Genomic DNA, 27,999 nt, shown 5'->3' with positions numbered 1-27,999 from the left:
ATCACCACTAGATGCTACTAAAACTTACACACAGTACCTTTAATTAAGCCGACAAATTGCGCCTTAAAAATGGGACCAGGCATAAATATACTTTCAGGCTTTTTTTTAGTATAACATGCCTGACAGCATACCTGTAAACCCTCCTATTAAAATATGGCATTTTCCTGTAAGTGAATTAAAAATTTAAATTTTTTGGCCTATTTCATTCCGATTCTCCCGTATCTTGGATTTGTTTTGTCAAACTGTTGTGCATATATGAAATGTTTGCTACTTCCCCCTTTGGTAAAGCAGGTGGCAGTATGTAACACATTAGCTCTAACATTGACGGGAAGTCAGCGGCACCTGCCAAAAAACAAGAAGAAGAACAGTACAAGTACAATGTGTATTGTAGAACAGCACTCATGGTCCACCTGCCTTTAGACCAGACCACGATTGATTGACATCTCTCTAAGTGTCCCCGGTAGTTTTATTGCATCTGTTGAACATAACATTTTTAGTTTTCTTATTAGTACAAGTAGTTTGTGACCACACATAATTCCCTGTATTGCTTCACATATCTTCAGTCTTATAAAAGGTCTAATCAGCCAGAATAACTGAAAGCACCTGTGTGAGTGTGCAGGACCTTTAAAGTCCCTACACATTCCTGGTACACCGACGCAGGTGTTCAATTATTTGGCTAATTAGACCTCATCTCAGTGTGGAAATATATACTCTGTGACATCTCCCTTACTGAGGTGAAAGAACTAATACTTTAATTATTTTGGTATATAGAGTTCGGTGATCTCACCAAACTTAGCATAGCTCAGCATTTGCTGCAGTGATAAATACAAGTTAAATGAATAATTTCCTTCCAGCTTGTCCCAAGCCAAACTGATGCTTGGTTTTTGGGCCCATGCTGCTATCAATAATTGAGTAAAACAAACGTTTTATAAACTTCAAGACTTAAAAGAAATTCTGAAATTTCATTATAAAACAATTGGGACGAAGATGGTGTTAATCTCAAGTGGCAGCCTCAGGGGCTGAAAAATTAGGCCAGCGCAGAAGTGCCAAAAACTGCAGTTCGTCGAATGGCCATTTGAGGCTGGCTCCAAAATGTTAAAATGCCCAACTTTACAGTAGAAATAAGCATGTTTATAACATGGTTTAAAAACAGGTTTTGGTCTTTATAGCTACACTTACATGGCTACAATATAGTGTAGCAGCCACTAGGGACAATACAAGAAATTAAGTAGTAGATACCAAAACCACTATTCTACGATTCTCAATACCAAATTTGATACCACGGTAAAAAACTAAAACAAAACAATAAATCACATGTACTTCAACATACACTCCTTTTTAATAAAACATTTGAACATTACAAAAAGCAACTTGCAGCGGTAAAATTTGTGAGTGGATGTCCAGGACAGATGAGAGGTGGTTTGATGCCTATATATTCATAAATGAGCAACCTATTGAAATTGCGGAGCTGTCGCTGCAACTGCACTTGTCTCTTGTCTTCCACGTGTTGGATCTTTGGTAACTACGATAACTAGAAAAACGAGTATCGTCATGTTTTCATAATTTTGGTATCGACTTGGTACCGAAGTATCAGTTGTCGTGACATCCCAGCAGCCACTTACCCCAATCTAAGAATATCAAAAGAATTCACTTGGGCAGATTTCAGGCTTTTTTTTTTTTCTTTTTACCATACTGAAGGCCCATTTGGTGTATCTTGTCTTTCAAGGGAACAACTTCATGGCTTAAGTATGTAAATTGTTCAGTGCACACCTGATCTCTGCCACTCAAAGTAGAGATCAGGTGTGCACAATCATTTCATCAAATTGAAAAGCTGTCATTTTAAGTAAACAGACTTCAGTGAAAAGGTGCAGGTGCAAGTCCAGATGAAGAGTCTTGTAATTTTACCTCTTTCCTTGCAGCTTTCTTTCTCTATACATATTTTAGAAGTTTCTTTAAGTTTTATTTTTTTTTTTTGGTGCAAAATATGCGTGTGCATGGAAGTAAATGTACAGATATTGTCAAATAGTTTTTTGGATTTTGCACAAAAATACCAAATGAGAATACCAGAAATGATTTCAAATATCATATATACTATTAAATGTACAAGTTTTTTGTTTGGCACATATAAAGATAATATGTAATAATGGCTGATTGAAACAGAGTTTTTTTTTATTTTTTTTTTTGGTTTGGGGGGGGTTAATTATGACATTAAGAGATTTGGATCTGTTGCTTCTCATTTGAATTCCACTGCCCCCCCCCCCCCCCCCCCCATAAATTGTATATCATAAATGTTAAGATGGTGGCTGATCTGGCTCAACTGCATGGAGGACAGACTATTATTCGAGGAGACAGACCTTTAATTCTAATTTCCCCTGCTTGATAAATGTGTGTTTCAAAGAAGCCTCCCTGTTGTCTGATCTGCTTTTTCTGAGGCTGCCACTGCTGTGATGAATCTCTTCAACAGAAGCTTAACTGCTAAGCGAAGTCACATTAATTACTGAGTCTGGTCAATATTTCCGTTAAATAGAGAAACACCGCGCCACAAATAGGCATGAACAAGTTGTTGGACTAATACTGTTGCTGGGTTTATTTGTGCTTTAGAACATAAATGTTGTGAAACAATCAGAAAATAACATTTTATTTCTCTGATTGACTGCTTTGTTCTCGTTAACCTCACTCCCTCTCCTCATTCACGCTCTAGCTTACTCGACTGCGGCCGCACTCTCTCGCTCACGCATTTTTTTTGAGCCGAGGAGGAGGGGCCAACTTTTAGCAACTGACAAATCCTGCTCAGTTTCCCAAACTACACCTTGAAAAAGATAGCCCTGTTGTAAAGGAGATAGGCTGACACGCCATGTCAAACCGAGTCAAGCCAAGCCAGCACATGTGTATGGAAAAGGGGTAGTGGTGGTCAGCTATGGGTATACGACCAGGGACACAACTGTCTTCCATGCCATTTGTTGTGTCTGACCTTTAAGATGATGAAGTGCAGGGAGAGTGACCCCTGGCATGATTTGTTCAAAGAGCAGCCTCTTGGTAATGGGGGGTCCAGAGCTTGGCAGCATGCTGCGGGATTGATCAGCCCCTTACTCAAAGGCCAAATACAGAAAGCCTAGCCAGAGGAGAAGGCCATGCAGGACGTGGAGTCATCCTCTGCTTTGAAGCCCTCTCCAATACCTCAGCTGTTTCACGGCATAAATAACTTCTAACTGGTAAAGCTATTCTTCTGTCCTTTCCCCCCTCTGTCCTCCTTACTCATGGATGAGCTAAGAGTTTCACTGCTGCAGATGTAAAGATATGAACGGAGGTCACAAAATCCTTTCTCTTTTTTGTCGCCTTTCTAATCATCCCCCTTCTCCCTCTTCTTTCTTGTTCAGCTTTCTCACTCTCTCCGTCCTACTCCTGTGAATACTTCCTGTGCACTAGCCTTGTTGCACAGGATTAAATCCACTCATTGCGAGCTTGCATTGCTTCCACAGATGTCAGCATTGAGATTGAAATGAGCTCCTCTTCTGCAAAGAGGCTGAGTTAAAAAGGAAATTTCAGAGAGGGGAAGAGAGAAACTAAACATAAATGCAAAGTCTTTTCAGTTCCTTAAGTGTAGCCAGAGTGTGGCTTAACATTTGTGTGGTTGACCAAGGGCTTATAAGTGACTGAGGGTAGAAATACTTTTGATAATCATGGACCACACCTACTGTGAAAAACATTCTATAGCATTTGTGCTTTTGTGTTGTCACCAGTCATTTGGTCTGCAGGTTTTTATTTGTGTCACACTGCCCATTATTGGGCACACCTGGATTGGGCAGGTGTGCATTGCTCTTAAGTGTTTTGAGCATTGTATTTTCCATTATCAAAACACATCTATACACTTGAAAGAACTTGAATTAAAAAAAGGTCTGACGGACTTGCTGTATGTTAATAAAATGCGCGCAGTGTTCAGTTTTAAGACAATTATACTTGTGTTTTCTGTTAACAAATTGGAGTGAGCGTGGTACAGGCCATTCATAAATTGATGTACATTATTTCCAATAAATAAAGGTCACAATTTACTTGATGTATATAGTGTTAAAATGTTTAAACTAGCAGCATGTACATTAACTTAATATACCAGCATAGCAATAATTAAATCCAGGTAACAGTTGGATAGTCAAGCAAAGAAACCGCCACGGCTTTATTGTCCTGTTTGCAGCAGCGGCACTGAAGCAAAGAGGTTAGAGTCTGGGTGGTCCAGGTCTCATAAACCCCCTCTGAAGGTTGAACAGTCCAGCACATATGCATGTAGAACATCACCACAGCTTCCCAGAGCTTTAAGAGACAGTAGATTAGTTAGGACTTCTTAAGGTCGGCCTTTGCATCTATGCTAATATGAGATCATGACCTTTCTTTGCCCTTCCTCAGGTGTTCCTTTAGAAGAGCTAACATAAAAGATAAACACAAATCAATGAAATGAATAACTTCAACAGAGACATAAATAAGCAGTGGTTATGGCCGTCCATGGAGCTTTCTCATCTATGCTAATCACTGCCCAAAGGCATTGATGAAAGGATATTCTGAAGCTGTTCAGTTTATCGTTTGATTATATACCCAATTATAGTGCAAGTAAGCAATTAAACGGAGCCTGGATGTTGTGAACAGATTCTGTCTGCAACTGAACTATGCTGCTATACTTTGAGCACCCCAAAGCTCTAATTTTGTGCCAGCATGTGTGAGTGTATGTCGGAGAGAAACGCTTGATGAAAGAGGAGTGTTCATGGAGCAGCGAAGCCTGCCTTGATTACAAGGGTCAATAGTATCAGAATGACATCATCGTGTATTACTTGATGAGTCCATGATGTCATGATTTGAGCTCCTGCCTGCGTGTTTGTGAGTGTGCCCATGTGGAGAATGGGAAGAAGTGTCTGGGAGAACAGTACTCTTCTTCACCGTAACACCATAACAGCATCTGTAAAGTAAACACAAGTGGCAGTTCCGCCTCTAAGCATTTGGCTCACTCAATGAAAGCAATCTCTACTAAATGGTAATGGGCCTCTGCAAAGTGGCATCATCAGTGTTCTTCATTTCTGATGAACTGCTACTGTGTCACGCCTTTAAATATACCCCATGCTTAAATATTAATAACAATCTGGCCATACAGGCAATGAGAGGCCTAATTCACTTAAATCAATTTTACTTTTCAACCCCCTTGCACAGATTTCCGTGCTTTAAAGCCTTGTTGTTTGCAGAGGATTATTTTGATTAAATGCTTTTAGTCCCTGAGTGAATTCCCCTGTAGAGGCTCTGGTGGGAGGTGTTGGCATCGACAACATCCTGCCAGGTTTTCTTTTCAGACCAAAAACTGTTCGTCATGTACAAACTTCTTTGTGATCTGCTTTCCCATCTATCTGCATTCCCTCGCCGCTTATTATTCCCCTTTCTGATTCTCCACTTATGTCAGGAATGAGAAATACTAATTAAGTTTAATGAAAGTGATATCTATATCAATAGGTCAGAAAACACAAAGGTGCATATCTGTTTCATTCATTTCAAGTCCCACGTTGGCTTCACACCTCAAAAGAAATTCATCACACTGCCTCAAAGCCTTTTGGAAAGGCTTCTGCCCCCACCTCCCACCACCTCCTTCCTGCATTGGTTGTTACTGTATGTGATAGAAATTGAGACATCTATTAAGCTCGGCCTATTGCTTGGCACAAAAGAGTCTGACATTCCTGAATGAAGAATCCTCTTGTGGTTCTAACCTTTGGATCTCATTACACCCATACTCCATTTGTACTAAAGAAATTCTATCAGTGTGAGCAATTATGTTCAGGTTGGGTTTGCACAATTTTGTAACTCATAACCACTAACCACTTGTCTTGCCGGCTTGGTGTCTTACCCTCAGCATTGTTTTCCTAACAGTGCTTGTATTTGTCTCTGGCCTCTTCATCTGTAGCTCCTTACATTGTGTGCATTCAGCATATGAGATGTGCTGCTGACTTAGTCCACACAAATACAGTATGTCTTCAGGCAAGTGCAGTGGCATCATGGAGAGATGGAGGGATAAGAGTGGCTAAAGCAGAGGACCTCTGTCACTCTCTCACTGGTTATGTGGTTATGTTTCCCTCACATGGCTATTGTCTCTGTTTCTCTGTATGTGTGTGGGAATGTGTGTTTGTGCTATGGATATTAGCCAACAAAATTGGATTACTCCAGAAGAGAGAACATTAATTTTTCCATCACCTTACCATGGATAGAGGCCCCTTCATCGATTAGGTTAGGTTCACAATAACTTGTCAAACAATATTTCAGTGAGGCCACATTGAGAAATTAAAGGTGAGTGAGAGATATTTCTAATTTTCTCCAAAAACTAAAATAATGTCTTACCACATATAGTCCTACCAGCATGTAATGTAGGCTACATGTCTTCATGGATCTACCCAGTTACAATTTTTATTCTGTGTTATTGGTCCCAATCTGTTTCTAGAATAGCATGTACATTTATTGCTACTTTTTAGACCCCTTCTGCTCATTAATTGCTGGTGCATAATGGTGGTGCCAGCGTTGGTGTTCTGTCTGTATTTGGTCAGTTTGGGTCAACTATATTTTGGATCAGGTTTAATAATCCTTGGCTCTATTTCTGATGGGGTCTACAGTCCTCTGGTCTCTTTAGGATTTATGTGCACTGGGTTTGGTAGGTTTTCCTAGAGTTCGTTTTGTATTAGGTGTATTGTTGTACCCTTGGAAACATTAATTGGTCGTTAACAATATAATAGTTGCAATTACTCCATAGACAACTTAAGTGCAGTCTATTTTACAAGCCTTTTTTTATGTAATCTCTACCTCTGTGCAGTTTCTTTAATGTCACATGATGATGTTGATTTAATGTCCACTGGGTAGAGCTAAACTAATCATCATCCACACACAGAGCATTAGCACCAAGTAGAAGGTTTATTGTGAGATATTATAAATGGAGAGAGAAAGAAAGTGACAGAGAGAGAGAACACGAGCAGTTTTTCCTTTCCCAAATGGACTGAGCTTAATGGGAAGCAAGCTAAGTATTCTCATGACCTAATTGCCCCAGACCACAAAAATAGTTACTGTATTTCTGCTGGTAACATGTCATTGTTAGCTCTGCATTCCCAACATGTGTTTCTAGAGTCCAGCTCCCCCAGTCAGTCTCAGGGACCTTTACTTGACATTTCTGGGCTACATGGAATGCCAAAGTGATATCATGGGATGGTGTGTAAATAGCATGCCAGACATTTGCGTGTCATGTCTACGCATTTTAAGCTTTTCAGTTGTCATTTAACACTGTTACAGATGGTGCATTTAATTAGTTTTGGATGTGCAGGAAAAAGTCAGGTGACCTTTCCAGGTGACCTTTGTTGTCATGGTAATAATAGTCAGGTGGCTTGGTTTGGTTTAGGAAAAGTAAGTTAAATACATTACATAGCTTAAAATAAGTCAACATTAACTGTTTGTTTCACACGTTACATGTACAGCAGCTCAGTCCTGTGTTTAATGTTAGTTACCTCATTTGAGTACTTGAGTTAAGTTACATTGTGTACGCGAGGGTAGTTGAGTACGTGAGTAAAAATAAGTCAACTTTTTTAATTGTGGTTTCACATGAGACACAAACGGCTTTCCCCTGGGTGAAAGCTGGTGTTTGTTTGAGCGTGACCTCGTCCCTACGAGGTCACAATGTCTAATGTCTAAACTGGCCCATCCAGATGTTCTCCAAGAGGCGTATATTGGTGAGCAAGTAGATTTTGTTTTCTGCTGTACTTACTCCATACATATATTTGTGCTCTACATTTCAGAGGGAAATATTTTACTCATTACTCCTCTATATTTATGTAATGGCTTAAGTTACAAGTTATTTATTAATTGCTTGAACGTTTTAAATACATTCTTTTTAATTTAGTGCCTGAAGTACGTTAATGTGATAGCAAATGTGTAGTGTGTGCCATATTTTGTCTGCTGTGGCATGTCTGACTTGTTTCTTTTGTTATTATAAGTTTAGCTTCATCTGGACCCGCTCCAACATTAAATGCTTCTTACACATTAATGCATATTATTGCTAGTTTAATACTCTGAAACAGGCCATTCTTGTGAATCGCCTTACTTCTGATACTAATATATTTTGCTTTAGGCTATCAGAAATAGTCAATATTTATATTAAATGATAAGAATTTAACTTGCGTTACATTCAGCTTGGTGCACAACTCTTAACGAAGGAACAACAGCCAATTAATTGATTCACTTTCATAAAATATACTAAACTGTCAATTTCAAAATCACATTAATAATTAACTAACCAAAATTACCATATAATAGCTAGTAAAGGTTGAAGGGTTTTTGAGTTCTGAATAGTAGAGGTTGGCAGAATTCACTCTTGTGCAACATTAAATAGACCATCATGTATATTCAAAAGCATTAATTACACTATACTAAAAGTAAGACACACATTAGGTTATCTAATTAAATGTAAAAAACAAAATTGTGTATATATGTGTGTGTTGGATGTGCGCCAGAAAGAATGTATATGTTTCCTTGTTCCGCTTTTGTATGTTCCACAAACAGGAGCATGAACACACATGTGGTTAGGTCAGAAAGAAAGTATGTGAACCAGCAGTTTTGATTTTCCTCTCTGCGTGTACATATAATTCAGGATCTGTGTAGGAAAACAGTGCCAGGTTAGAAAAGAGGATAGTTGTTTTGCATGTTCTGGCTGCAACACAGCCCCCTGAGCAGATAGCGACCATTCTAGGCAATGTTTATTATTATAATTCCACCAGATGCGCCGCAGCGCGTTTCAAGCATCCCAGGAGCGGCTTTCTCTGTTCCATGGAGAATATACAGCTAGTCTATTTTTGACAGAAGCTGCACAGAGCAGAACGAACTGGGCAGTTAAGAAGCTGCGCAGAGGACTGAACAAAACCAGGTCCCAGACGTGACGTTATAGAGCTGTGCCTTGTGGAATCCAGGCGTTAGCAGCAAAAGGTGTGCTGGAGTGCCAGGCATACTACAGGGGATATCCGGTTACAGGAAGTGACTGTAAATGTAATGGCTTACATTACAAAATAAAAGTTCAGTTTAAGTCACACAATGAATGTAATAATCTATGGAGTCCAGTGGTACCTACATTTATCATAGTAGTATTATAGTATTTTTACTCATGCCTAGAGCACACTAGGGGATTTTCACTAGGGGATTTTCAAATCTTAACTGATTATATCAGACTTGGCGTTGGACTTAGAATCTCATAGAAACTCACGTGATCAAATGTGACTTCAGACAAAAACAAACACGGAGGCAGACTGTCAGCCACACTTGTGTGTGCTATATTCTGCACTGAAAAAGAGACAAAAACTGTGAATGAAGTAATGGCTGGGAAGACTGAACCAGCTCACTCTCATCGGCTATCGGAGGATTCTGCTCAATATTCCATCGCTGTTCCTTTCAGGATTGTGACAAGATTTCTAACCACAAATTGGGAGCACCCCCTTGATTGTCAGCAGGTGCAAAACAGACCCAAAATCTGCCCAGTTATCCTCTCTCTGGCATCTCACCTTTGGTTAAAAGAGTTAAACGTCCCTATCACATTCCGTCTGCTATAATCAGTTAGTTTGTAGTTTGTTTTGTGAAAACATATTTTCTGTTTTGCCATGCCTGTTTTTATTACAGCGAAGTCCTAGTTGCCTATACCTCTATAATTCCACTAGTCCACAGGTTTCAAAGTAATCAAAATGATATTCTTTATATTTATTAAAAGAGTATTCTTATTTCTTGATTTTTATTTTATTTTTTTACTTTTTCATCAAGGGCTCTTTTTTTGTTTAGCTTTTTATGGTGTACTGCTTTTAGCCTGCTGTCTCAGTGCTAGTAAGTAAAGGGGTAAATGACCTTCTCCATGGATAATTGCTTCCATTCACTAGAGCAGCCTTGTGCTCATATAGGAGGAGAAAAATTCACATGTATGGTTATATTGTTTGGCCCTAATGAGGGTCTTTCTTGAGTTAAAGAGTGCTTGAAAATATACTGAATAGGTGGAGAGAGCTGCATTAATTTCACAAGTACACACACTGTGTTGCTATTAAGATGCCTATGACCACTGACCACACTACAACTGAGCATGTGTTGATATTCTAGATTTGTGTCAACCAATGTGTTGAAGTTATGGTAAGGGATAATGTTAAAACAAAGTATTGCTAAAGGTTTGAATAAATGTCTATGATTAGAGCATAAATAAAATCACTGACATGGTCCAAACTCGGGTTTCTGGCGTCATGTAATAGAAATGCTAAAAAATGTGTGTGTTCTTGTTTGTGTGTGTTTGTACGGGGACAGGGTGTCTCTTTAAGTAGGACAGTATAAATTGATGGCCAACTCTGAAAGCTGACCTACATAGAGGCACAGACAAACTAGTTCCCTCAGCTTGCATGCCGAGGCCACTTGCTCTGCAGAACATGCAGAGGAAGCAGGCATTTTGTGTGTTGCATTTTGTAAAATCATACAGTAGATCCAGCCATACAGTTTTGCAAGTCTCACTTTCTGCTCTTATAGTAGGTTCTTAGATGCAAAAATTGCCCCTACATATAAGTATGAGTGATATATTGCATTGTACCCTAGAATAGTATTTTTTTCACTTGAGTACTTTTTTGTTGTTGCTCCACAACCTATTTTTCGTTGTTGGATGTCCTCTTTTCTATCTTCAATTTGAAGGAATCAAGATAAATTCAGAAATTTAATTTACTGACCAGAATCAAAGATCAAAGATGTCCAAACAAATGGTTCTGAACTTATAAATACTAACTCACTGGGGCACCATAAAATGATAAAGGCCAAGCATGAAAACAACATCACTTTGAAATCTAATTACATAAATGTGCAATCACACTGTTTCTGTGTAATTGTTCTCTGGCCTGATGTTCTATTTCATTCTGTCATTAGCTCCTTTGTGACATTCCTCAGTAATCAGTAATGAAATGTTAAAATGTTGTCTCAACTAATAAGTTCCAGCATTTCAAAGCCTCAGAGCCGCTGCTATGCAAACTGAAACGTCATGTATAGTAACTGTGGCCCAATTTTAAGCCAGTTCCTGTGCCACCTGATGCTTGCTCATACAGCCACCTACACAACATCATCACCTTTTATGTTTTGGTTAAACTGACAATTCCAAAGAGAGATTAGCATTGGTAAAGTCCCAAGGAGGCAATTGCATTTGCACACCTACTACAAGGTGTTTTATTTTATTTGACATATTATCTTTATTAGTTTTTCTTTTTTCCATCATGATTTTACTAACAGGGCCTCAGATCCAAAATGAAATATACTCTGCTCATCATATCAAACCTGTGCACTTTCCATTAGAAGTCCTTTTTACAACATCTGTCGAGTACTCTGGCTGTAATACTGCATTACATTATTGAGACACAGATAGCTAAGGATGATGGCCCATTTGATTAATATTAAGGCTAACAGGGCTTCAGTAGATGACAGTCCGACACTTATTACCCAGTGAATAAAAAGCATAAGGCAATGCACATCATCATAATTTAATATGGGCTAAACCCATGCTTTTCTATTGTTACTTACCTGGAGAATTATGTCATACATCCAAATGTTTTTTGTAGTTTTGAGTCACCTATGCATTTATTTTGAGGCTTAGTTTTGCTTGTCTATTTTGGAATCAAACCATGTTACTTGAGTCTTTCACTGGTTCTAATTCAGTCATAAGATGTTTAGGATCCGTTTACTGGCTTGGTCTCTTTTGAATATGCTCTTTTGCTAATTGACCGTGGCATTCATCGCTGTCAGGAACCACTCTCTCTCATTACCTCTACTTTGCACATTTAAGTGGTGTTCTGCCATTTACACATGAGTTACCATGTGTATGTAAAAGCATGTTTCATAACAAAGCTCTGGTTACAAATTTGCAACCAGTTCCGACTGACAGCTGGCCAATCACAGTGCAGAATAGGACTCGCTCTAACTGAGATCCGACACCTTCATGGCTGCGCTCCATTCACTCTAATGCAAAAGGAGTCATTTTCTGGCTTTCTTCTGCCGTATTTTTCGTAAGTTATGGTTAAACACTGTTCCTGGGGCACTCGTAATAGTTACAGTCGCTACCCAGAGAGGTTGATAGGAGAAGTACGATTTATTCTCTTTCCTAAACCTAAAATAAATCCAGAAAAATGTAGGCTGTGGGTTGTTCCTAATGTGATGTTAGTTAGCTAACACTAGCTAACTCACTACTGTGTAACATTATAAAGGCCTACTGTTCTGCTTTTTAACGATTGTAATCATCATCATTGTAATAATGAATAGAGGCCTACCCAGCTTTACAAGGACAGTGTTGTTCCTTAATATCGTTGTCTTTTGTCTCAATCGTCAGGGGATGCGGTGGTTCACTTGTACTGTGTGATCGGTAGACTTTAGCTTCTCTATCATTTTTTTCACATCCGTTTGAATCAGTTTGACAGCCTGAATACAACCTTCAAATGTATAATGCAACTGCAGAATTTGCTGCTTCTTTCTGAGATTGTATTTTCCAACAAATTTGTCAAAATTTCTCCGGGGAGTGCAGTAATAGACAGTGGCAGCGCCGTGATAAAAGTCTAACAGCTCCGACAGTTTGTGGGACTTAGCAATGGTAACTAAGGGGGGCGTGGCTTAGCGAAGGGTCAGTTCTGAACCTCAAAATCCCACCATATGCCTGAACACAACCCATAGGAAGCAAAGTAAAAAAAAACTGAATGTATTTATGTTGTGATTTTAAACCAAAAAACATCCCAAGCCTTATCTGCTGAATGTTGTCTTGTCTGAAACAGTGCTCATGGCTCACTGTACTGTGCTATATAGGGATTCATTTTACATCATCCCTCTTCACTTTCCCCCATGGACTCACTTGCAGTGAAGTAGTCATTTATTTGTTAAGGATTTTATCAGCTTGACTTGTGAACAATAAACAAAACCAGTATTTTTGTTTATTCCTTGTCAATTCTTGTTATCAAAGAAAAAGGGCATTTACAGAAGTTTAGAGGGGAGATCCTTGAATATGCACTGTTGGATCCTGTATGAATGTCTGCAGTGATGTGATCTAAATATGGCAATATGAGTAGTAGATTTATTGAGTATGTGTGGAACACAAACTAATTGACAATTGACATTTTGTGCTTGCATTTGTATATGATTGTTCACAACATCGTAAGGCTCTTTGCCTCTCTGCTTGTACCAAACTAACATAAACACCCTTTTTATACAGTAGATAAGGACCACAACACCCCAGGACTACAGACCTCAGCTGACAGCTCTGTTATTTCTGTCTCAAGTGTTAAGGCAGGAGACTGCATCTTTTTTCTTTATATATAATTATTAAGACTTCTTCCTTCTTCAGTGGGTTGATTATTACACAATTATTTGAAAGCTGAATTTGAAGCAAATTTCATTTATTTTCAAACTTTGTTTTGCCTTATTCTTTTAAAGTGTTAATACTGATTCTTCAGGAGAGTGTTTACACAAAGTTTTACAAATACTTTCCTTATGCGCCAGAAAATGTTCAGTATTTTCAAGCAGTTTTTATTGAAACACATTTGAAGATTTAACCATTTCCAGTTACAGTATTTTCTCAAATTTGCTCTTCTCTGTTTCTGCTCTCTTCTCTCTGCTGTATGTGCCCTGTGCTGTTAGAGAGTTCGTAGCATTAAACAGAGGATTAATGCCTGGGGGCTCTGGATCTCTAGTAATAGCAGACGGAAATACTGATCAAAGGTCTCTAACTGTGCCGTGGGTGTTAGGACTGCCCCTGTCTGCTTCGTTGCATTACAAAAAGATGGGGCTTGGAGGCTGGGGCACACAGACAGACAGGCAGTGCAGGAGCCTCCTGTAGACTTTCTCCTGATTGGACAGGGGAAGGTTTGATCATGCATAATTAGGGCAGGATAACCTTAATAATTTTCAGTAAGGGAAGTATAGGATGAGCAGTTGGAACTGCAGGTGGGCTGCACCTATGACCTAGCAGTACATGTACAGTATGTATGTGTGTGTGTGTGTGTGTGTGTGTGTGTGTGTGTGTGCGCACACGCATGTGTGTATGTTAAATGCCCATCAGGGGGGCTTCATTCCCTTCATGCTGTGTACCAGAGGACACGTCTGACACATACTCCAGGTACCGCTTCCTCACTCTGTGTTGATGGGACTGGACTCAGCAGCAGGCTCCTCTCATTAAATGTAGTTTTAACTACATTTAATGAGAGGAGCATTGTCAAAGCATTGGACATACATATTTATCTGGTGCGTGCGTGCATAAGCACCTTGAGGTCCAGGTGTCAGTTAAGGGGTGTGTATAGTTTTTCCTTGCTATGACTCCCTGTCTTTTCTTTTAATTCAGCTCAGGCTTAACATTGACCTAGAAAGGTGTGTGTAATGAGCACCAGGTATACGCTTAGTATATCTCGGGTAATACATGTGCTTTGCATTCGCTCTCATGTACTGATTGTAGTATATTTAGCTGCAGTCATTAGAGAGTTGGGGGATGGCAGCTACCCATAGCAGTTTTAAATTGATATCACCCTTAAATCTGTCTCATGTTTATGCTCTCACAGTCTTACCAGATCTTTACCTAAAAGTATTACTGATAATACTGATAATAATACAGCTCCTCCAACCACTTCTACTAAGCCATGACAGTTAAAGATGTTTCAGTCAGGCTTTAGTCGACAACAAGACATTACACTTTAGGAGACTTTCGCACCTGAAAGTCCGCACCAAGGTCCGAACTAAAGTTTATTTTTTGATACATTTTGATACATTCGGTTAGTTTTGGTTTGGTTTCACACTGCAAAATAGGTGCACTATTTGTTTAAGGCTATATGTGTGTCAAAATACCATTTTAAATAAATATTGTCATGCAGCAGATATGTCCTGGCATACACATCATGTTCTAAAGACTTAAGAAAGCATCTTTGTTTGGTACAGATCCTTTCAGAAATCACACCACAATCATTTAAATATGGTTTTTAATGACAATAAGAAAAACATCATCCCCTCCAATATTGCAAATCATATCACAATTGCAATATCAGTCAAAATAATTGCAATTAGATATATATTTTTTAAATGGTTCATCCCTAGAAACTAGTGAAATAATTTTAGCTTTTACCCAACCAACATTATTCTGGAAGCCAGAATCTTTCATTCATTTGCTACCCCAAACTGAAAACTCCTTTTGTGAGAAAAGCCTTGGCTTCCTGCCAAGCTAGCCTTGCTAGCAAATTCAGTGTCTCATCTTAGACATGGAAAAAAGGTTGTTGATGAAAATGTTAACAAAATGAACACTGGTGGGTAGCACGTTAGAGCATCCTGTTTATTTTAAATTCACTTAATTTAAAGCTGCGATGCCACTTTTCACATCATAGTCATCTTTACCGCCTCAATTTGCAAGTTCTTCCATTATCTGCCTCTGGCAGAATCAGCCTTTTCCCCGGTTGGGAGAGGCCGTGGTGTGAAATAAAGACAGAGTATGATGAAGCTGGTAAAAGGCCGTGAAAGTAGGCTCCCTGCCGATTCTGTGGAGCAATGAGATGAAGCTATGCCCAGTTCTCGCTAATAAGTGTGAGCAAGTGCAGCCAAGAGGCCTCAGCCAGTAGCCACACAACACCTATTATCAGCCTTCCTATCAGACATCCATGTGTTTCCATTTACAGGGTATTGTTTAAGCTGTGGGAAGGTTCTTCAGTGTGAGCGTGTTGACACCTCTCTCCTTGTGTCTGTCAGTGCTGACAGTCTTTAATAGTCTTGTGGAGGTCAGCCTCCTGCCATGTGTGGATAGTTGAAAGAGAAAGGCCGGGATACATGAGTACTATCTTGCTCTGCTGACTCCCTGCAGAATGAGGATGGGAGAGAGGAATGCTTCTGTTGGTGCTATTTTGTGGCCTGTAATTGTCTGTAAGGTCTGCAAAATAGGATAGTAGAGCAAAGGACTGCATTGCAATGGCGGTGCCAGAGGTTCAGACAGTCCACAGGGGACTGACCAAGAAGGCGTGTGCTGAGCCAAGGAGAGATAAAAATTGGGATGTTTGTTGTTGTTTTTTGTGTGTATGTGTACAGGACACATTCTAGGAGTGGTTTACACTACAGCAAACTATATTTTTGTTCATTTAAACAGATCCAGTCATGGGTGGAAGGGCCCTGCTGGTGGTATATGGGGTGGTGTGGTTTGGCCCTGACCCCAGTGGATATAATGGTGCAGTGGAAAATGTCAGTTGATGGAGGAGCTGCCTGTAGCAGCAGGAAGGAGTGTGGCGACAGGGGCCATGCGTGTTAACCTCCTTCCTTGTCACTTTTTCTGTCTCCCTCTACCTACACTCCTCCGTGACAAATTACTCCTGGCGGTTGATTTGTTGGTTGTCAAAAGTGCTCCTTGCGCTGGCATGAAGGTGGGGTGAGCAGGAGAAGAGGGTGCAGCTCGCCCCCCCCATCCCCATTGTGCCTGTCGTCATCACCAGTCCCTTGCCCCCCCCCCCCCCCCCCCCCCCCCCACATATGTGTGTCGAGGCAACCCAGTGTTGAGATGTCTCGGTGGAAATTGATATTCTGTCTCATAAGATCTCATCAGATTAGATGTTGTCCATGTTTAATCAGCTCACACATTAGGTTTCCAACCATTCTTTTGACAAAGCTGTTTTGATATTTTCTAGCTTGTGTCACGAGCAGAAAAGAGGCTTTTGTTATTTATGGAGGAGGAGCTGGAGGAGGAGCAGAAAATAAAAATGCGAGTGAGAGATAAAGACTTTATAACAGAACTATAAATGCCAGTGTTTATGATAGGCTGACTAGTAAGCAGCAGCTCCTGAGAAAGAAACTCCGGATCTTTCTGGATGATATGATGAATTAATAGAATAAGCTGCTTAGGAGACTAATGTACTATAGTACACTTCATTTTGCCACTTCTGCAGGTGTGTGCATAGTGAGACAATTAAGCTGCTAAATATTTACCTGACAGTGTGCATATATATGATATGAATTAAATATATGGTATTTTGTTGATATATATGAAATTAATTTATTTAGATTAGATTAGTAATGGTAAACTGTTTATATATAAACTAACCAAATGGAAATTGGCTTAGCCAGTGAATTAAATACCTGACAAAGGTATTTAATCGTGCTGATTCAAAAATCCAATACTGCCATAAAGCAGTCCTGCTTATTGATTTGCAACATAGCCAGCAATGACCGAATACAACCTGAGATATTAAAGGAATAACTACCTGAGTATAAACTAGAGCTGCAACGATTAGTGGATAAATTGATTTGTTGATTGACAGAAAATAAAATGGGGAACTGTTTTGAAAGATGAGTTTTGAAAAACACCAAATGGTGTTGGTTGGTTATATTTTCTGCTTTTCTCGGTTTTGTATCATGGTAAACCATATATTTTTTGACAAATATATGGACAAAGCAAGACATTTGATGACATCACCTTAGACTCTGGGAAACTGTGAAGGGAATGTTTCACTATATTCTGTCACTTTATAGACCACAAAATGTATCAATTAATTGAGAGAAAATAATCGGCAGATAAACTGATAATTAGAATGATTGTTAGTTGCAGCCCTGGTACCAACAGTACAGCAAAATCTCTTTATGGTTGATAAATCTCTTCTGGTTGTAGTGCAGGATACTAGGCTCTAAAAAGCTTCCTCTTGAGTCACTGACCTTGAGATTTGTCCTGTGAAGTGGATGATGACTGTGAGCTGATGCCCGAACACGTGGATTTGTCACACTTGTATGAATAGGACAATATTCACCATTGTTCAGCTCAATCAATAAGTAGTATTTGAACTGTTGTCTCCCATTAGTGTATCAGTCCCTTTTTACACATTCAGAAGGTGACTGTTTTTACTGTATCGTCTGACATTCCATAATAATAAATTCTTGGTGCTGCCTGTGGAGTGTGTGCGAGTCAGATGGGGTGTAGTGACAGCTGTTTAAGCTCAATCTGAGGTGATTTTATTTCACTGTCGGGCGTTTTGAAAAGAAACTCATCTCCTTTCAGTCCCACTTGCTGCTTTATTCACTAACTGTTTCTCTTTTGTGCGGTTTCCGATTTTGCAAAAGTAATAGAATATCAGTTTTCCTTTCAACCCCAGCTATACAGATGCTAGATTGCTTTGTGCATCACCATCAAAACACAGAGGAGAGCATTGCAATCCACTTGTGTTCAAAAGTCTGAAACCATCTTGTCTATGTGTGTTTGTGTTAAAAGAGGGGTTAAGCTTTTATCCTATAAATATGGCATGAAAACCCCACTGTCAACCACGCATCAATTCTAAGGCCTGCATTAACATAAAACGAGGGCTTGTTATACAGTGAGATTTCAATAAAAAGAACACAAAATGCATTTAATCAAATTCAGATGCTGGGCCCTAGCTCCCTGAATCTCATTAAATGAGCTTTGTGCTGTTTTTCCATCTTCTCTTTGTAAAAGAGGTCCTCGAGTGCCCTTAATAATGTGGCAGATTTCATCATATTCCTGATTTAAAGAGGACAATGTCTGTCTTGTTCACTTGTTCTTTTCCGTGCCCAAGCCAATCTCCACAGATGTACTCGCATGGTTTCTGGATCTGGCTCCTGAAAAATATTCCATCGTGTGGTGCATTTTCTTTTAGTTACTACAGTTTTGTTAAGGCTCTCCACTAACTCATTCTCCCCCCCCCTTCTCTGTTTCTCTCTGCATAGGATTTGGTTTCATAACTTTTGAGAGTGAAGACATCGTAGAGAAAGTCTGTGAAATTCATTTTCATGAAATCAATAACAAAATGGTAAGTCCACTCATTTTTTTTCAATTCCAGGTGGGTGTTGAAGGATTAATATTTGATTTCTATTTTCCCCAAGTATTAATAGCGAAGGGTGTGTGTGTGTGTGTGTGTGTGTGTGTGTGTGTGTGTGTGTGTGTGTGTGTGTTTGTGAGTGTGTTCATGTTCATATGCACAGGCTACCACACATACATACACACACTCTGTGGGTCTCTGGGTCTCAGGGATGGGAAAGCAGCGGTGTGTACTGCCCACAAACCGTGAAATTGTGTGGCTGAGTTCTGCCTGTCAGGCTGAGGGACGGGAGTGTGGAGCCTGTCCCTCTCTTTTTGAATCCCCTACCACACACGCACACACACACACACACACACACACACACACACACAGGTAGGGATGTCCAGGGCTGCAACAGGGAAGCTACTGGCAGAGGCAGAGTTCATTAGTCAGGGATTAACACCTTCCACAGAGTCCCAGTGATGCTTGTTTTATTTACACCAGTAATATGGTCATCTCAGGGCACTCTGCAGAGTTCGGTAGCAGTTTTCTAAGTCATCATGTCATTTATGCTAATTGACAGGAACCGACTTCAGTGTAGCGAGTGTGACATTAGGTCCTCCCTCACCCAGTTCCGTCCTGCAGGCCTCTTGAGAGATCCTGCATCATTTGAGCGGTTCTGTGGATTGTGGTTGACTGGAGGGAATACTTGTCTTACTGCCGTTCAGTCGGGCTTCTACTCTCAGTGTGTGTCACTCTCACCCAGCCTCTTCCTGAAACTGGCTGACTGACTGGCTCTCTGACTGACAGGACCAGCGTAGTAGAACCATGTTCACCGGGGACCAGCCCAGGTCACATATGACCCCAATCCTTCCTCCGTGTCTCTGCACTGCATCACAGTCGATGCTTAGGACTGCAGCCAAAAAGACAGAGAGTGACAGAAATAACTGATTGCATATGGAAGATATTCTGTCACAATCAAATGTCTCAGATCCTTTGACACGTAGGCATAGCACACAAATATCACACATCATCAACAGCGTCTATTTATGCACGCAAAGCATAACAATTGCTGGCAACGCTGTCAATTCTTGATTTCAATAACTATTTACAGCCTATTTTTGCACAGTTTGTTATGTTACAAAAATAGTTAATAAGACATTTGTTTACCATCAATTCTGATGGGAAATCTCTGGAGTACATTTCTACACTGTTGTGTTTTCCACTCCAACTCTGACCATGCCAAAAAATTATCCTAATTTAAGTCCAACTCAGCCTATTTGTAAGAAGCTCTAATTAGATAATAATTGGATTGTAAACAGTAGTGCTACTTAGGAATGCAAATTCTGCTTAATAAATAGTTGGCCAGTGTAGTAATCATTATGAATTTATAAAAAAAATCTTTACATTAATTGAATAAGGTGTTTGAATCAGGGGAAAAAGCAAATTATCTAGATTATAAAGTGAAAACAAAATGTTGCAGTCTCTCAGTATTGTGCAGTCAGTAATCAACAGATAAAACATGTGTAACTCACAAACCTCATTAGAGAACATAAACTAGATGAGAGTAACTATGCTGGACAGGTCTAGCACTTACAACAAAGGCTAACTCATTCTTACCGTATTGACGAAAAATGCTGTAGCCAACAGCAAATACCTGGTATCAAGAAGCATCAAATTAGAAACATAATATATGCTTTCCCAATGCCCCAGCAACATACTTCTAACTAGTTTTATTTGAAAAATGAAAACATTCTAGGTATCTATACATATATAGTCAGCAGCGAGTTGTGTACACAGTACGTCCACTGTGGCTAGTCCAATTGCTAAAATCATCTGCTCAGGTGGAACCTTTGGATGTCACAAGCTTTAATAGCCCTGGGAATCTTTGGCATTTCTAGTCCACCAATAAATATACTTTATATCCTTTTTTTGAAGTGTATTCCAATAATGCATACATGCATTATTGGAGCATGTATAAAGTAATGTTGATAAGCATGTGAGAAAATGTTAAGCTGTTCCATTAATGAAAAGTATATTTCCTTCTCCTTGGGATTCATGCTTCCAAACCTGCAAAATTAAATTTGGTTATGTCTACTCTGCTGCATAGAGGTACAGTCAAATACATTCCTATTAAAAGGATACTATGTGATTCTGCAGAGTTTGTTGATAAACAAACTCATGAACGCGAATTGCCATGGTAACCAGTCCTACTCTGCTGAAATATAGCAGAAGCCACAGCGTCTGCTGTCCGAGAACATGTTAGCTGTTGATGTTTTAGCAGCACTGTAGAAGATGTGACAACAAGCCTGTCAATATTTAAATATGTATTGAAGCAAAATACTTTTCTAAGCCTAAAACTAAGACACGGAGTCTAGTTTATTTATCGGTAGGATTATTGAGAGGAACTTCCAATAGTTACAATTAGTGAACAAACATCATCAAACGAACGACATGTAAGCTCACAAATGCAGCATCTAAAACACAACAAAGTAAAAAACTAGCAAGTTATTTGAAGCAGTTGATACAAAAATACAGTGACTGATAAGAGTTGGGAAACACAGGAGCGACTGTTTGTCTCCAGGGCCGAAGTCAGTGCTAACTTTAGGGTTAGCTTCCTTCAGTTGGCAGCAACACACGGGCGCTCCTCTTTAGTCCGGAGAAGCTGCAGTCTTTATTCACCGGCCTCTGGACATTTACAGGTGCATGTTTGAATGTACCACTGTTTGTTAACATTCTCTCTCCCACTGCTTCGAGCGCGCCACCTGCTGCTCGTTCCGAGCAGCTGTGTTTGTGCTCAATTTCCAGACCCAGGGGCTATGTAGGAAAACCGGATTTCTTTTCAGAGCACACGAAAAACGGAGAGCTACCCACCCATGAGGAAATATTTGCCGAGTTTAACAAAAAGTGTATTGGATTAGAATCGCAAAGCACCGCTTTAAAGAACTTAAAAAAATAAGCACTTTGTTGGGGGTTTCTGCCTTAAGACAATATTTAACATAAATAACACCACTTGCATTCCATTGATTCTCTTTGCATGTATAGGTTGCATTGTACCTTCCATTCATGCATTGCAACTGCAACTTTTTGTCAGAGAGATTTTATAAAAAGAGAGAATAAATTATAGGTTATTTTTGTTTTTTCATCCCCTGCTCTTGTCTCTTGCCAGCAACATCAAAGCTGTCTCTGATGTATCATCTAACAGTCAATGTTTACATCTGACTTGCTGATGTGTCAGAATCAAGACAGTTCCTATTATTGTTATCAATATTTAGTAAACGCTTGCTTCTGTAGGGCTATAGTGTAAAATAAGGAGTGAGCCCTTTTGGCTGGAAGCTTCAAGTCTCTTGCACTTGTGACCACACGCAACTGGGTTGTGATACACTGTTGTGCATTTTGACATGTTGTGGTTCACAGGGTGTGGCTGGAAAATGCATCAACTGCTAGATGAGTGCAAAAACAGACTAAACTCTGACCCATCTGGGAGTCCCAAAAACCTTTACACAAAAGACGAGGATTATTGAGGGGGTACAGTGTGAAAGGACAGAGCAAAGGCCAGTTTTCTGAGGCTTTTGTCGCCTTTGTAAGCGTCCCACTTGGCAACACCTACTGTACATACATTTTCCTGGGATGCAGGAAATAAGTGTGTCCCTCAGATTTTCTACAAAGTGCTGATATCTTGGAATGTCGGCAAAGAGATACGAATAATGGAGTGTGTTATAGAGTATTTTTCAAAGACACTTCAGGTTTTACCTTAGTTGCACAGAGGGAGAGTACTGGTTATCCGGTGTCTGAAGCACCAGCACAGAAAATAAAAAATGCCCCCTGTCTTCATCCTTATGAAGTACTATACAGAAATAGACCTCATCCATCCTCCCCGCAAGTGTTATCTAAGATGGTTCTTGAATAATTGATGCAGACAGAAATTCCACCCCACTTGGGAGGGTTGTGGATGTACAGGCCACCCCACCTTCTCCTTGCCCAATCTCTCAAGGGCTCTGGCAGTGTAGTGGGTCAATGCCCACTCAGATGTGAGTGACTGGACCTTTTAGTGACTTGGTCAATCACCCTGTGTTCATGTGCCATGAGGCCTCACTCTCAGCAGCCCTTCCTCTCTGTCACTATGAGTTTTGCCTCATATATAATTAAAAATAGGGTGCTGCTTAGCAAGACGCTCTCAACCTGCCCCACCAGCTGCACTGACTTCTACACTCACCTCTGGAGACTGCCCTGCTTTAGCAAATGGAGGATGTGATAAAAGTATGGATTATCCCGGGCAAAGCTCTGCATTATTGTAGAAACATCCTTTAGCTATACAGTAGCTGTAACTACCCTTGTATTTAAACCAGTAAATATTTTTGGGTAAAAATCAATAAGCAGAAGACGGCTTGACAGTTTTCAGATATTTTTATCAGTTTATCACACCCTCTGGTTTCTACATATATGAATTTCTTTATCATATTGTAGTAATACAGCACCTTAATACAGCTAAGGAAAGGTTGTGAATTCCATTTTCTATGACAGGAGCCCTTCTATCACTCCCCACCCTACCGTTATGCACGCGCAGCTAATTCATAATAATACCTATCAAGTATTGGCTCTGATGAGCGAACAGTGTGCCATTAAAATGGACTCACATTGGTTTTAGTCAAGTGCTTCAAGGTAATGTTCTTTAATGTGTCATTTTTAATATTCAACAGTAGCGAATGGTCACAACAGGAGGGAGGAATTTTCTGTTAGTCGTCAATTTCTCACTGTCTTCCTGACATGACCAACCAATTACTGCGCTGAGGAGAATAAGCTCTCACTATCCCTGTCGCTGAGGAAGAGACTGATACAGGTCGGCATTTGTACACCAGCCTTTATATATATAGATGTACATTGCATTGATATAAGTAGAACACTGAAAGAAAAATAGCATCATGTACTGACATTATTATGGATACACAATGAATATGTTATTTTTTGTTTTTAATTTAAAAAAATTTCATGATCTTTTAAACTCACTTTGTATAATGTTTCACATTCATACAGTTTCAGGTGGAACTATTGTATAGCTGCCTGCTTAGACTCTTAGGGATCTACTTTGAGAACAGAAACATATTGCAGTTGGCAGATAAGTTGGATAAGTTGAGTTTAACTCTCACAACTCCTCAAGTACTATACCATAAATACTGAAGTGTCAGCAACTAGTATACAGAAAGGTTGAATTGTGTAACTCAGATATGAGAAACACTGACACTATAAAATGAATGACTAATCACAGGCACATCAGATGATGTATGTCTGTCAGGGATGTATTTTAGTAACATTTGTTTGGATGCTAGTTAACAACCCAAACTGCCAATGTTTTTTTGTTATGTTTTTTTAATTCATCATCAGATTTTTATAGGAGGCGTGCCTCTTACAAATGTTGTTTGTAATGCTCATGGATTATTACAACATCAACAGCCAAAAAACCCTCCGGCTTTGCTTTTTTTGCACAAGATTTCTGTGGGGACGTGTTTCAATGATGTCAGTGGTTGCAAGTAGTTCTACCTGACTTTACTGGATGTAAAAATGTCAACACAGAGTAGAGTACTTGCTCTGGCTCTTGCTCTGTATGAAGAGAAGGCTGAAGCAGATAGAGAGAGAGGACGGACTGGTCGTATGTGGGTTTATGATTTTGTGGGCGAGGAAACATCTCAGAGAGTACCACCATTTGGTCCAAGAGGACGAAGCCCAGTTCCAGGATAGTAACCGTTGCTACGGTGTGTATTTGTCCCGCCCCTCCTGCACTGTGATTGGACAGCTGGGTAAAAAGTGACAGTGACGAGCGCAGCGTTTTTCCCAAAGTTGAACATTTTTCAACTCTCGGCGACCGGAAAAAACGCCTATTGCCGACCACTGGGCTGTTATACAAATTAAACATAAACAGACCCCAAGACTTATATTATATTGGTACCTTATGAGATGATACCATGAACCTGCTGTTCAGTACTACAGAAATTAACTAGTTCAATAAAAATATGATTATGTGAACTAAATAGAAAATTTAATTCAGTCAGTTTATTATCATCATATGCAAAAGACACTTTAACAATACTTAGGAATGGGAATATTGTATACAGCTTGAAATGATTATAATTCAAAATCATGTTTTAAATACAATGTTGATCAAAAATATTATTATTATTAACAGGTTTCAAATTTAAAACTGGTACTAATAAACTATTAACTTGGGTGAAGTTACTCTTTAATGCACTTGGAAATTGCATTCCTTAAATAGGTCAAGCTTAATGCTGTAAAAGAGCCAATTTGATTTTTACAAGAGAAATTTACTTGCATGTTTTTGAAGATCATGTTCTTAAGGAGCATCATATTTAATTGAACATAATATGATCAGTCTGCCAACGTTACAGTAAGCTGTGATAAAGGTTCATTATATCAGTAGCCTTTAGCCTGTAAGTTATAATATAAGCAGTGGGTTGTCTGAGATCGGCTAACCAAGCGTAATTACTTTTAATTAGACCCATCTTCTGAGTTAGTGAGTGCCAGCTGTACCAGTTCTGCTGTTGTGTGTCAAACCTGCAAACCAATCAGTTGCGCTGCCGATGAACATTAAAATTTACAGCCCTCAAACTAGGGGCCATGAAGTCAAGTGTGTGTGTGTGTTCACCTAGGTCTTACACTGTGTAAATCACCTATGGACATACTTGTTTATAGCCATAGACTGAACTAGCTATCGCTATTTTAAAAGGAGTTTCTGCAGAGAGAAACTTAAGTCTCTGGGTTGTTCAAAATGTCTTTGAAAATATTTTTTAAAGAGTGGAAATCTTTAACAGTGTTTGAACATCAAGTGCCTAATAAGGAAGTAGGACCACCCTTCGGAAGTTTCAGTCCCTCATGGAGAGCTGCCTTGCAAGTTCTGGACTGTAAGTAATTGGATGTTTACCCTTGATTGAAGAAGGAAAGCTTTGAGGGATGAAGGAGGTGGAAATCCACTTCGCGCTATGCACTCCAGGATGTTCCATAAAAGCTCAATGATGTTCAGATCTACTGATTGAGGAAATGATGGAAGCAATTTGACGTCAACCTGATGATCATGGCATTACTTTTGAATGTGTCTCTCAGTGTGTATGGCTACAATATCATCTTGGAATATAGAAACATGCCATGGAAACTGTTTTGACACCACAGGAAGCACCTGGTCCTTAAAATGACCTCAAATTCCTTAGTTTTTACATAACCATGCAGGGATATCATCAGCCACAATGGTTCCTGTGAGATTGCTGGCCATCAAAGGCATCATTTTGCTTTATCCAAAACTCCTTACCATTATGATTTACCATTACTCAGTTATCCTCTTTTTTTTTTTTTTTTATTGCATACAATTCACATGGAATGGTTCAGAATGGAAGGTTTGCTGTAAATACCATTTATATAAAAATATATAACATACAGCTTTTGTTTTGACAGATTCACAGAGGTCTCAAAGGTCAGAGTAAAGTGACACTCCCAGCAAAATCTATCTTTTGAGTATTAAATATTGACTCGCCTGAAGGCTTGAAATATTTGTAGTAATATGTAATATTGTTGATCTGTAATTGAGAACAGAGGATCTGGGGCCCCATTCACAAAACATCCTAAGGCTGAAGGTAGCTCCTAACTGCCCGAGTTGCAAAACTCCTAAAAGGGGCATGTCATTCCAACTCCTAAATTTCTGAGTATAATTCCCCAAGCATGTTGGGTCTAAAAGTAGATGCTAAGTGTGGGAGAAGTTAGAGGTAGTCCAGAGAACTCCAAAGTCACTAGACCTGCTCCATATTTTATTTAGTTTCATGTATAAAAAACTATGACAGTTTGTAAAACATCTAAAATGTTTTAAATGAAAAAAAATCTTAAACTACCTACCTACAAGCCTGCCTGAAATAATCCCACACCACCATGCCTGATGTTGTGCATTCAGAGCCCTGACATTTCCTAACTATTCAGTCTATGTGTTTTGACGGTTCAGCTGGGAGTGGGAGCTGGAGTAAATGAATCACACTGTTTCCTTTCTTCAGTCTGCCAGTCTACTGATGGAATCTATTCACCAGTGAAGCTAATAGTAGCCGTACACCTCCCCCTCTGCACACACACCACACCCACAGCACTCATCCCTGAAGGACAGCCATTGCCAGTTTATCCCGCCCACACCTTCCTGTTATACCTACAAGGTTAATATGTATAAAAGATGAAGAAAAGGTCATAACTGGAGCTTTTCTCTGCTCTGTATCATAGGGTTTGTAGATTATATAAGGCAATTGTTTGTTTTGTTCTGCACCGATCAAGTGGTGCTCGTGAGGTCTTGCAAGTACATGTTGCTGAAGACACAGTAGTGTTGAAACGTTGTGTTTGCACACTTAAAGGCTGCAAATCAATCAGTGTGCTCCAGTCTCTGTTTTTCCTTTGGAACTCTGCTGTCCTCAAACTGTGAAGCTGATTCAGTGGTATATTGCTTGGAGATGCACGGAGTGCATTATGTGCACCTCATAATTTCAATATCAAGTGTGTTATTGCTAGATAGAGATACTTTTGAAAGAATAGTTACCTCAAAAAAACAACAATTTCTGATTTCAAAACCAGAACAATACAACAACTGAACAACATAAAATATTCTGCAGTGACACTGAAATATTTGAGCTCTGATGATGGAGGTGATATGCAATTTATCACCTATGTATTTGATTGTTTATTTGTCTTTCCCTGAATTTAAAAGCTTAACCAGGGGCTGCACATTCTTCAGCAAGATGATTAATTGATTGTATATTACATCTTTTAAATGTTCTTTCCCATTTATCATTTTTTACATTGTACTGTGAAATAAACAAATAATTGATGATTGATTGATTACATCAAGAAGCCTGTTGACAATCCTTTTAATCTAACCTTTTAACCTGCCATTCTTCCAGTTAGAAGCAAATAATATACTGTGGTAAATATGAGCATAACTAATACAGTATCTCACAAAAGTGAGTACATCTCTCACATTTTTTAACTATTTCATTATATCTTTTCATGTTACAACACTGAAGAAATGACTCTTTGCTACAATGTAAAGTAGTGAGTGTACAGCTTGTGTAACAGTGTAAATTTGCTATTCCCTCAAAATAATACATCACAAGGCCATTAATATCTAAACCTCTGGCAACAAAAGTGAGTACCCCCCCTAAGTGAAAATGTT

The 27,999-nt window shown here is 39.3% G+C and overlaps 1 protein-coding gene across 15 annotated transcripts in view; it reads left to right on the top strand.

Moving 5' to 3' along the window:
- msi2b (musashi RNA-binding protein 2b) overlaps positions 1 to 27,999 on the top strand; it is a 253,360-nt gene that overhangs the window by 159,203 nt on the left and 66,158 nt on the right. For all 15 annotated transcript variants that reach the window (XR_005443102.1, XM_038709125.1, XM_038709130.1 and 12 more), the window contains one exon: positions 18,724 to 18,806. Coding sequence is in view for 14 of the 15 variants with exons in the window: in XM_038709125.1 (XP_038565053.1) it covers positions 18,724 to 18,806 (83 nt within the window). In the remaining variant the exon portion in view is untranslated. The remainder of the gene's footprint in view (positions 1 to 18,723; positions 18,807 to 27,999) is intronic.

The sequence above is a fragment of the Micropterus salmoides genome, unplaced genomic scaffold (genome assembly GCF_014851395.1).
Source record: "Micropterus salmoides isolate LMB-PRFRI ecotype aquatic unplaced genomic scaffold, ASM1485139v1 Ms_hic_scaffold_9, whole genome shotgun sequence".
Taxonomy (NCBI): domain Eukaryota; kingdom Metazoa; phylum Chordata; class Actinopteri; order Centrarchiformes; family Centrarchidae; genus Micropterus; species Micropterus salmoides.
Note: the sequence above shows the minus strand (reverse complement) of the source record. Positions and strands in the feature narration are given on the sequence as shown.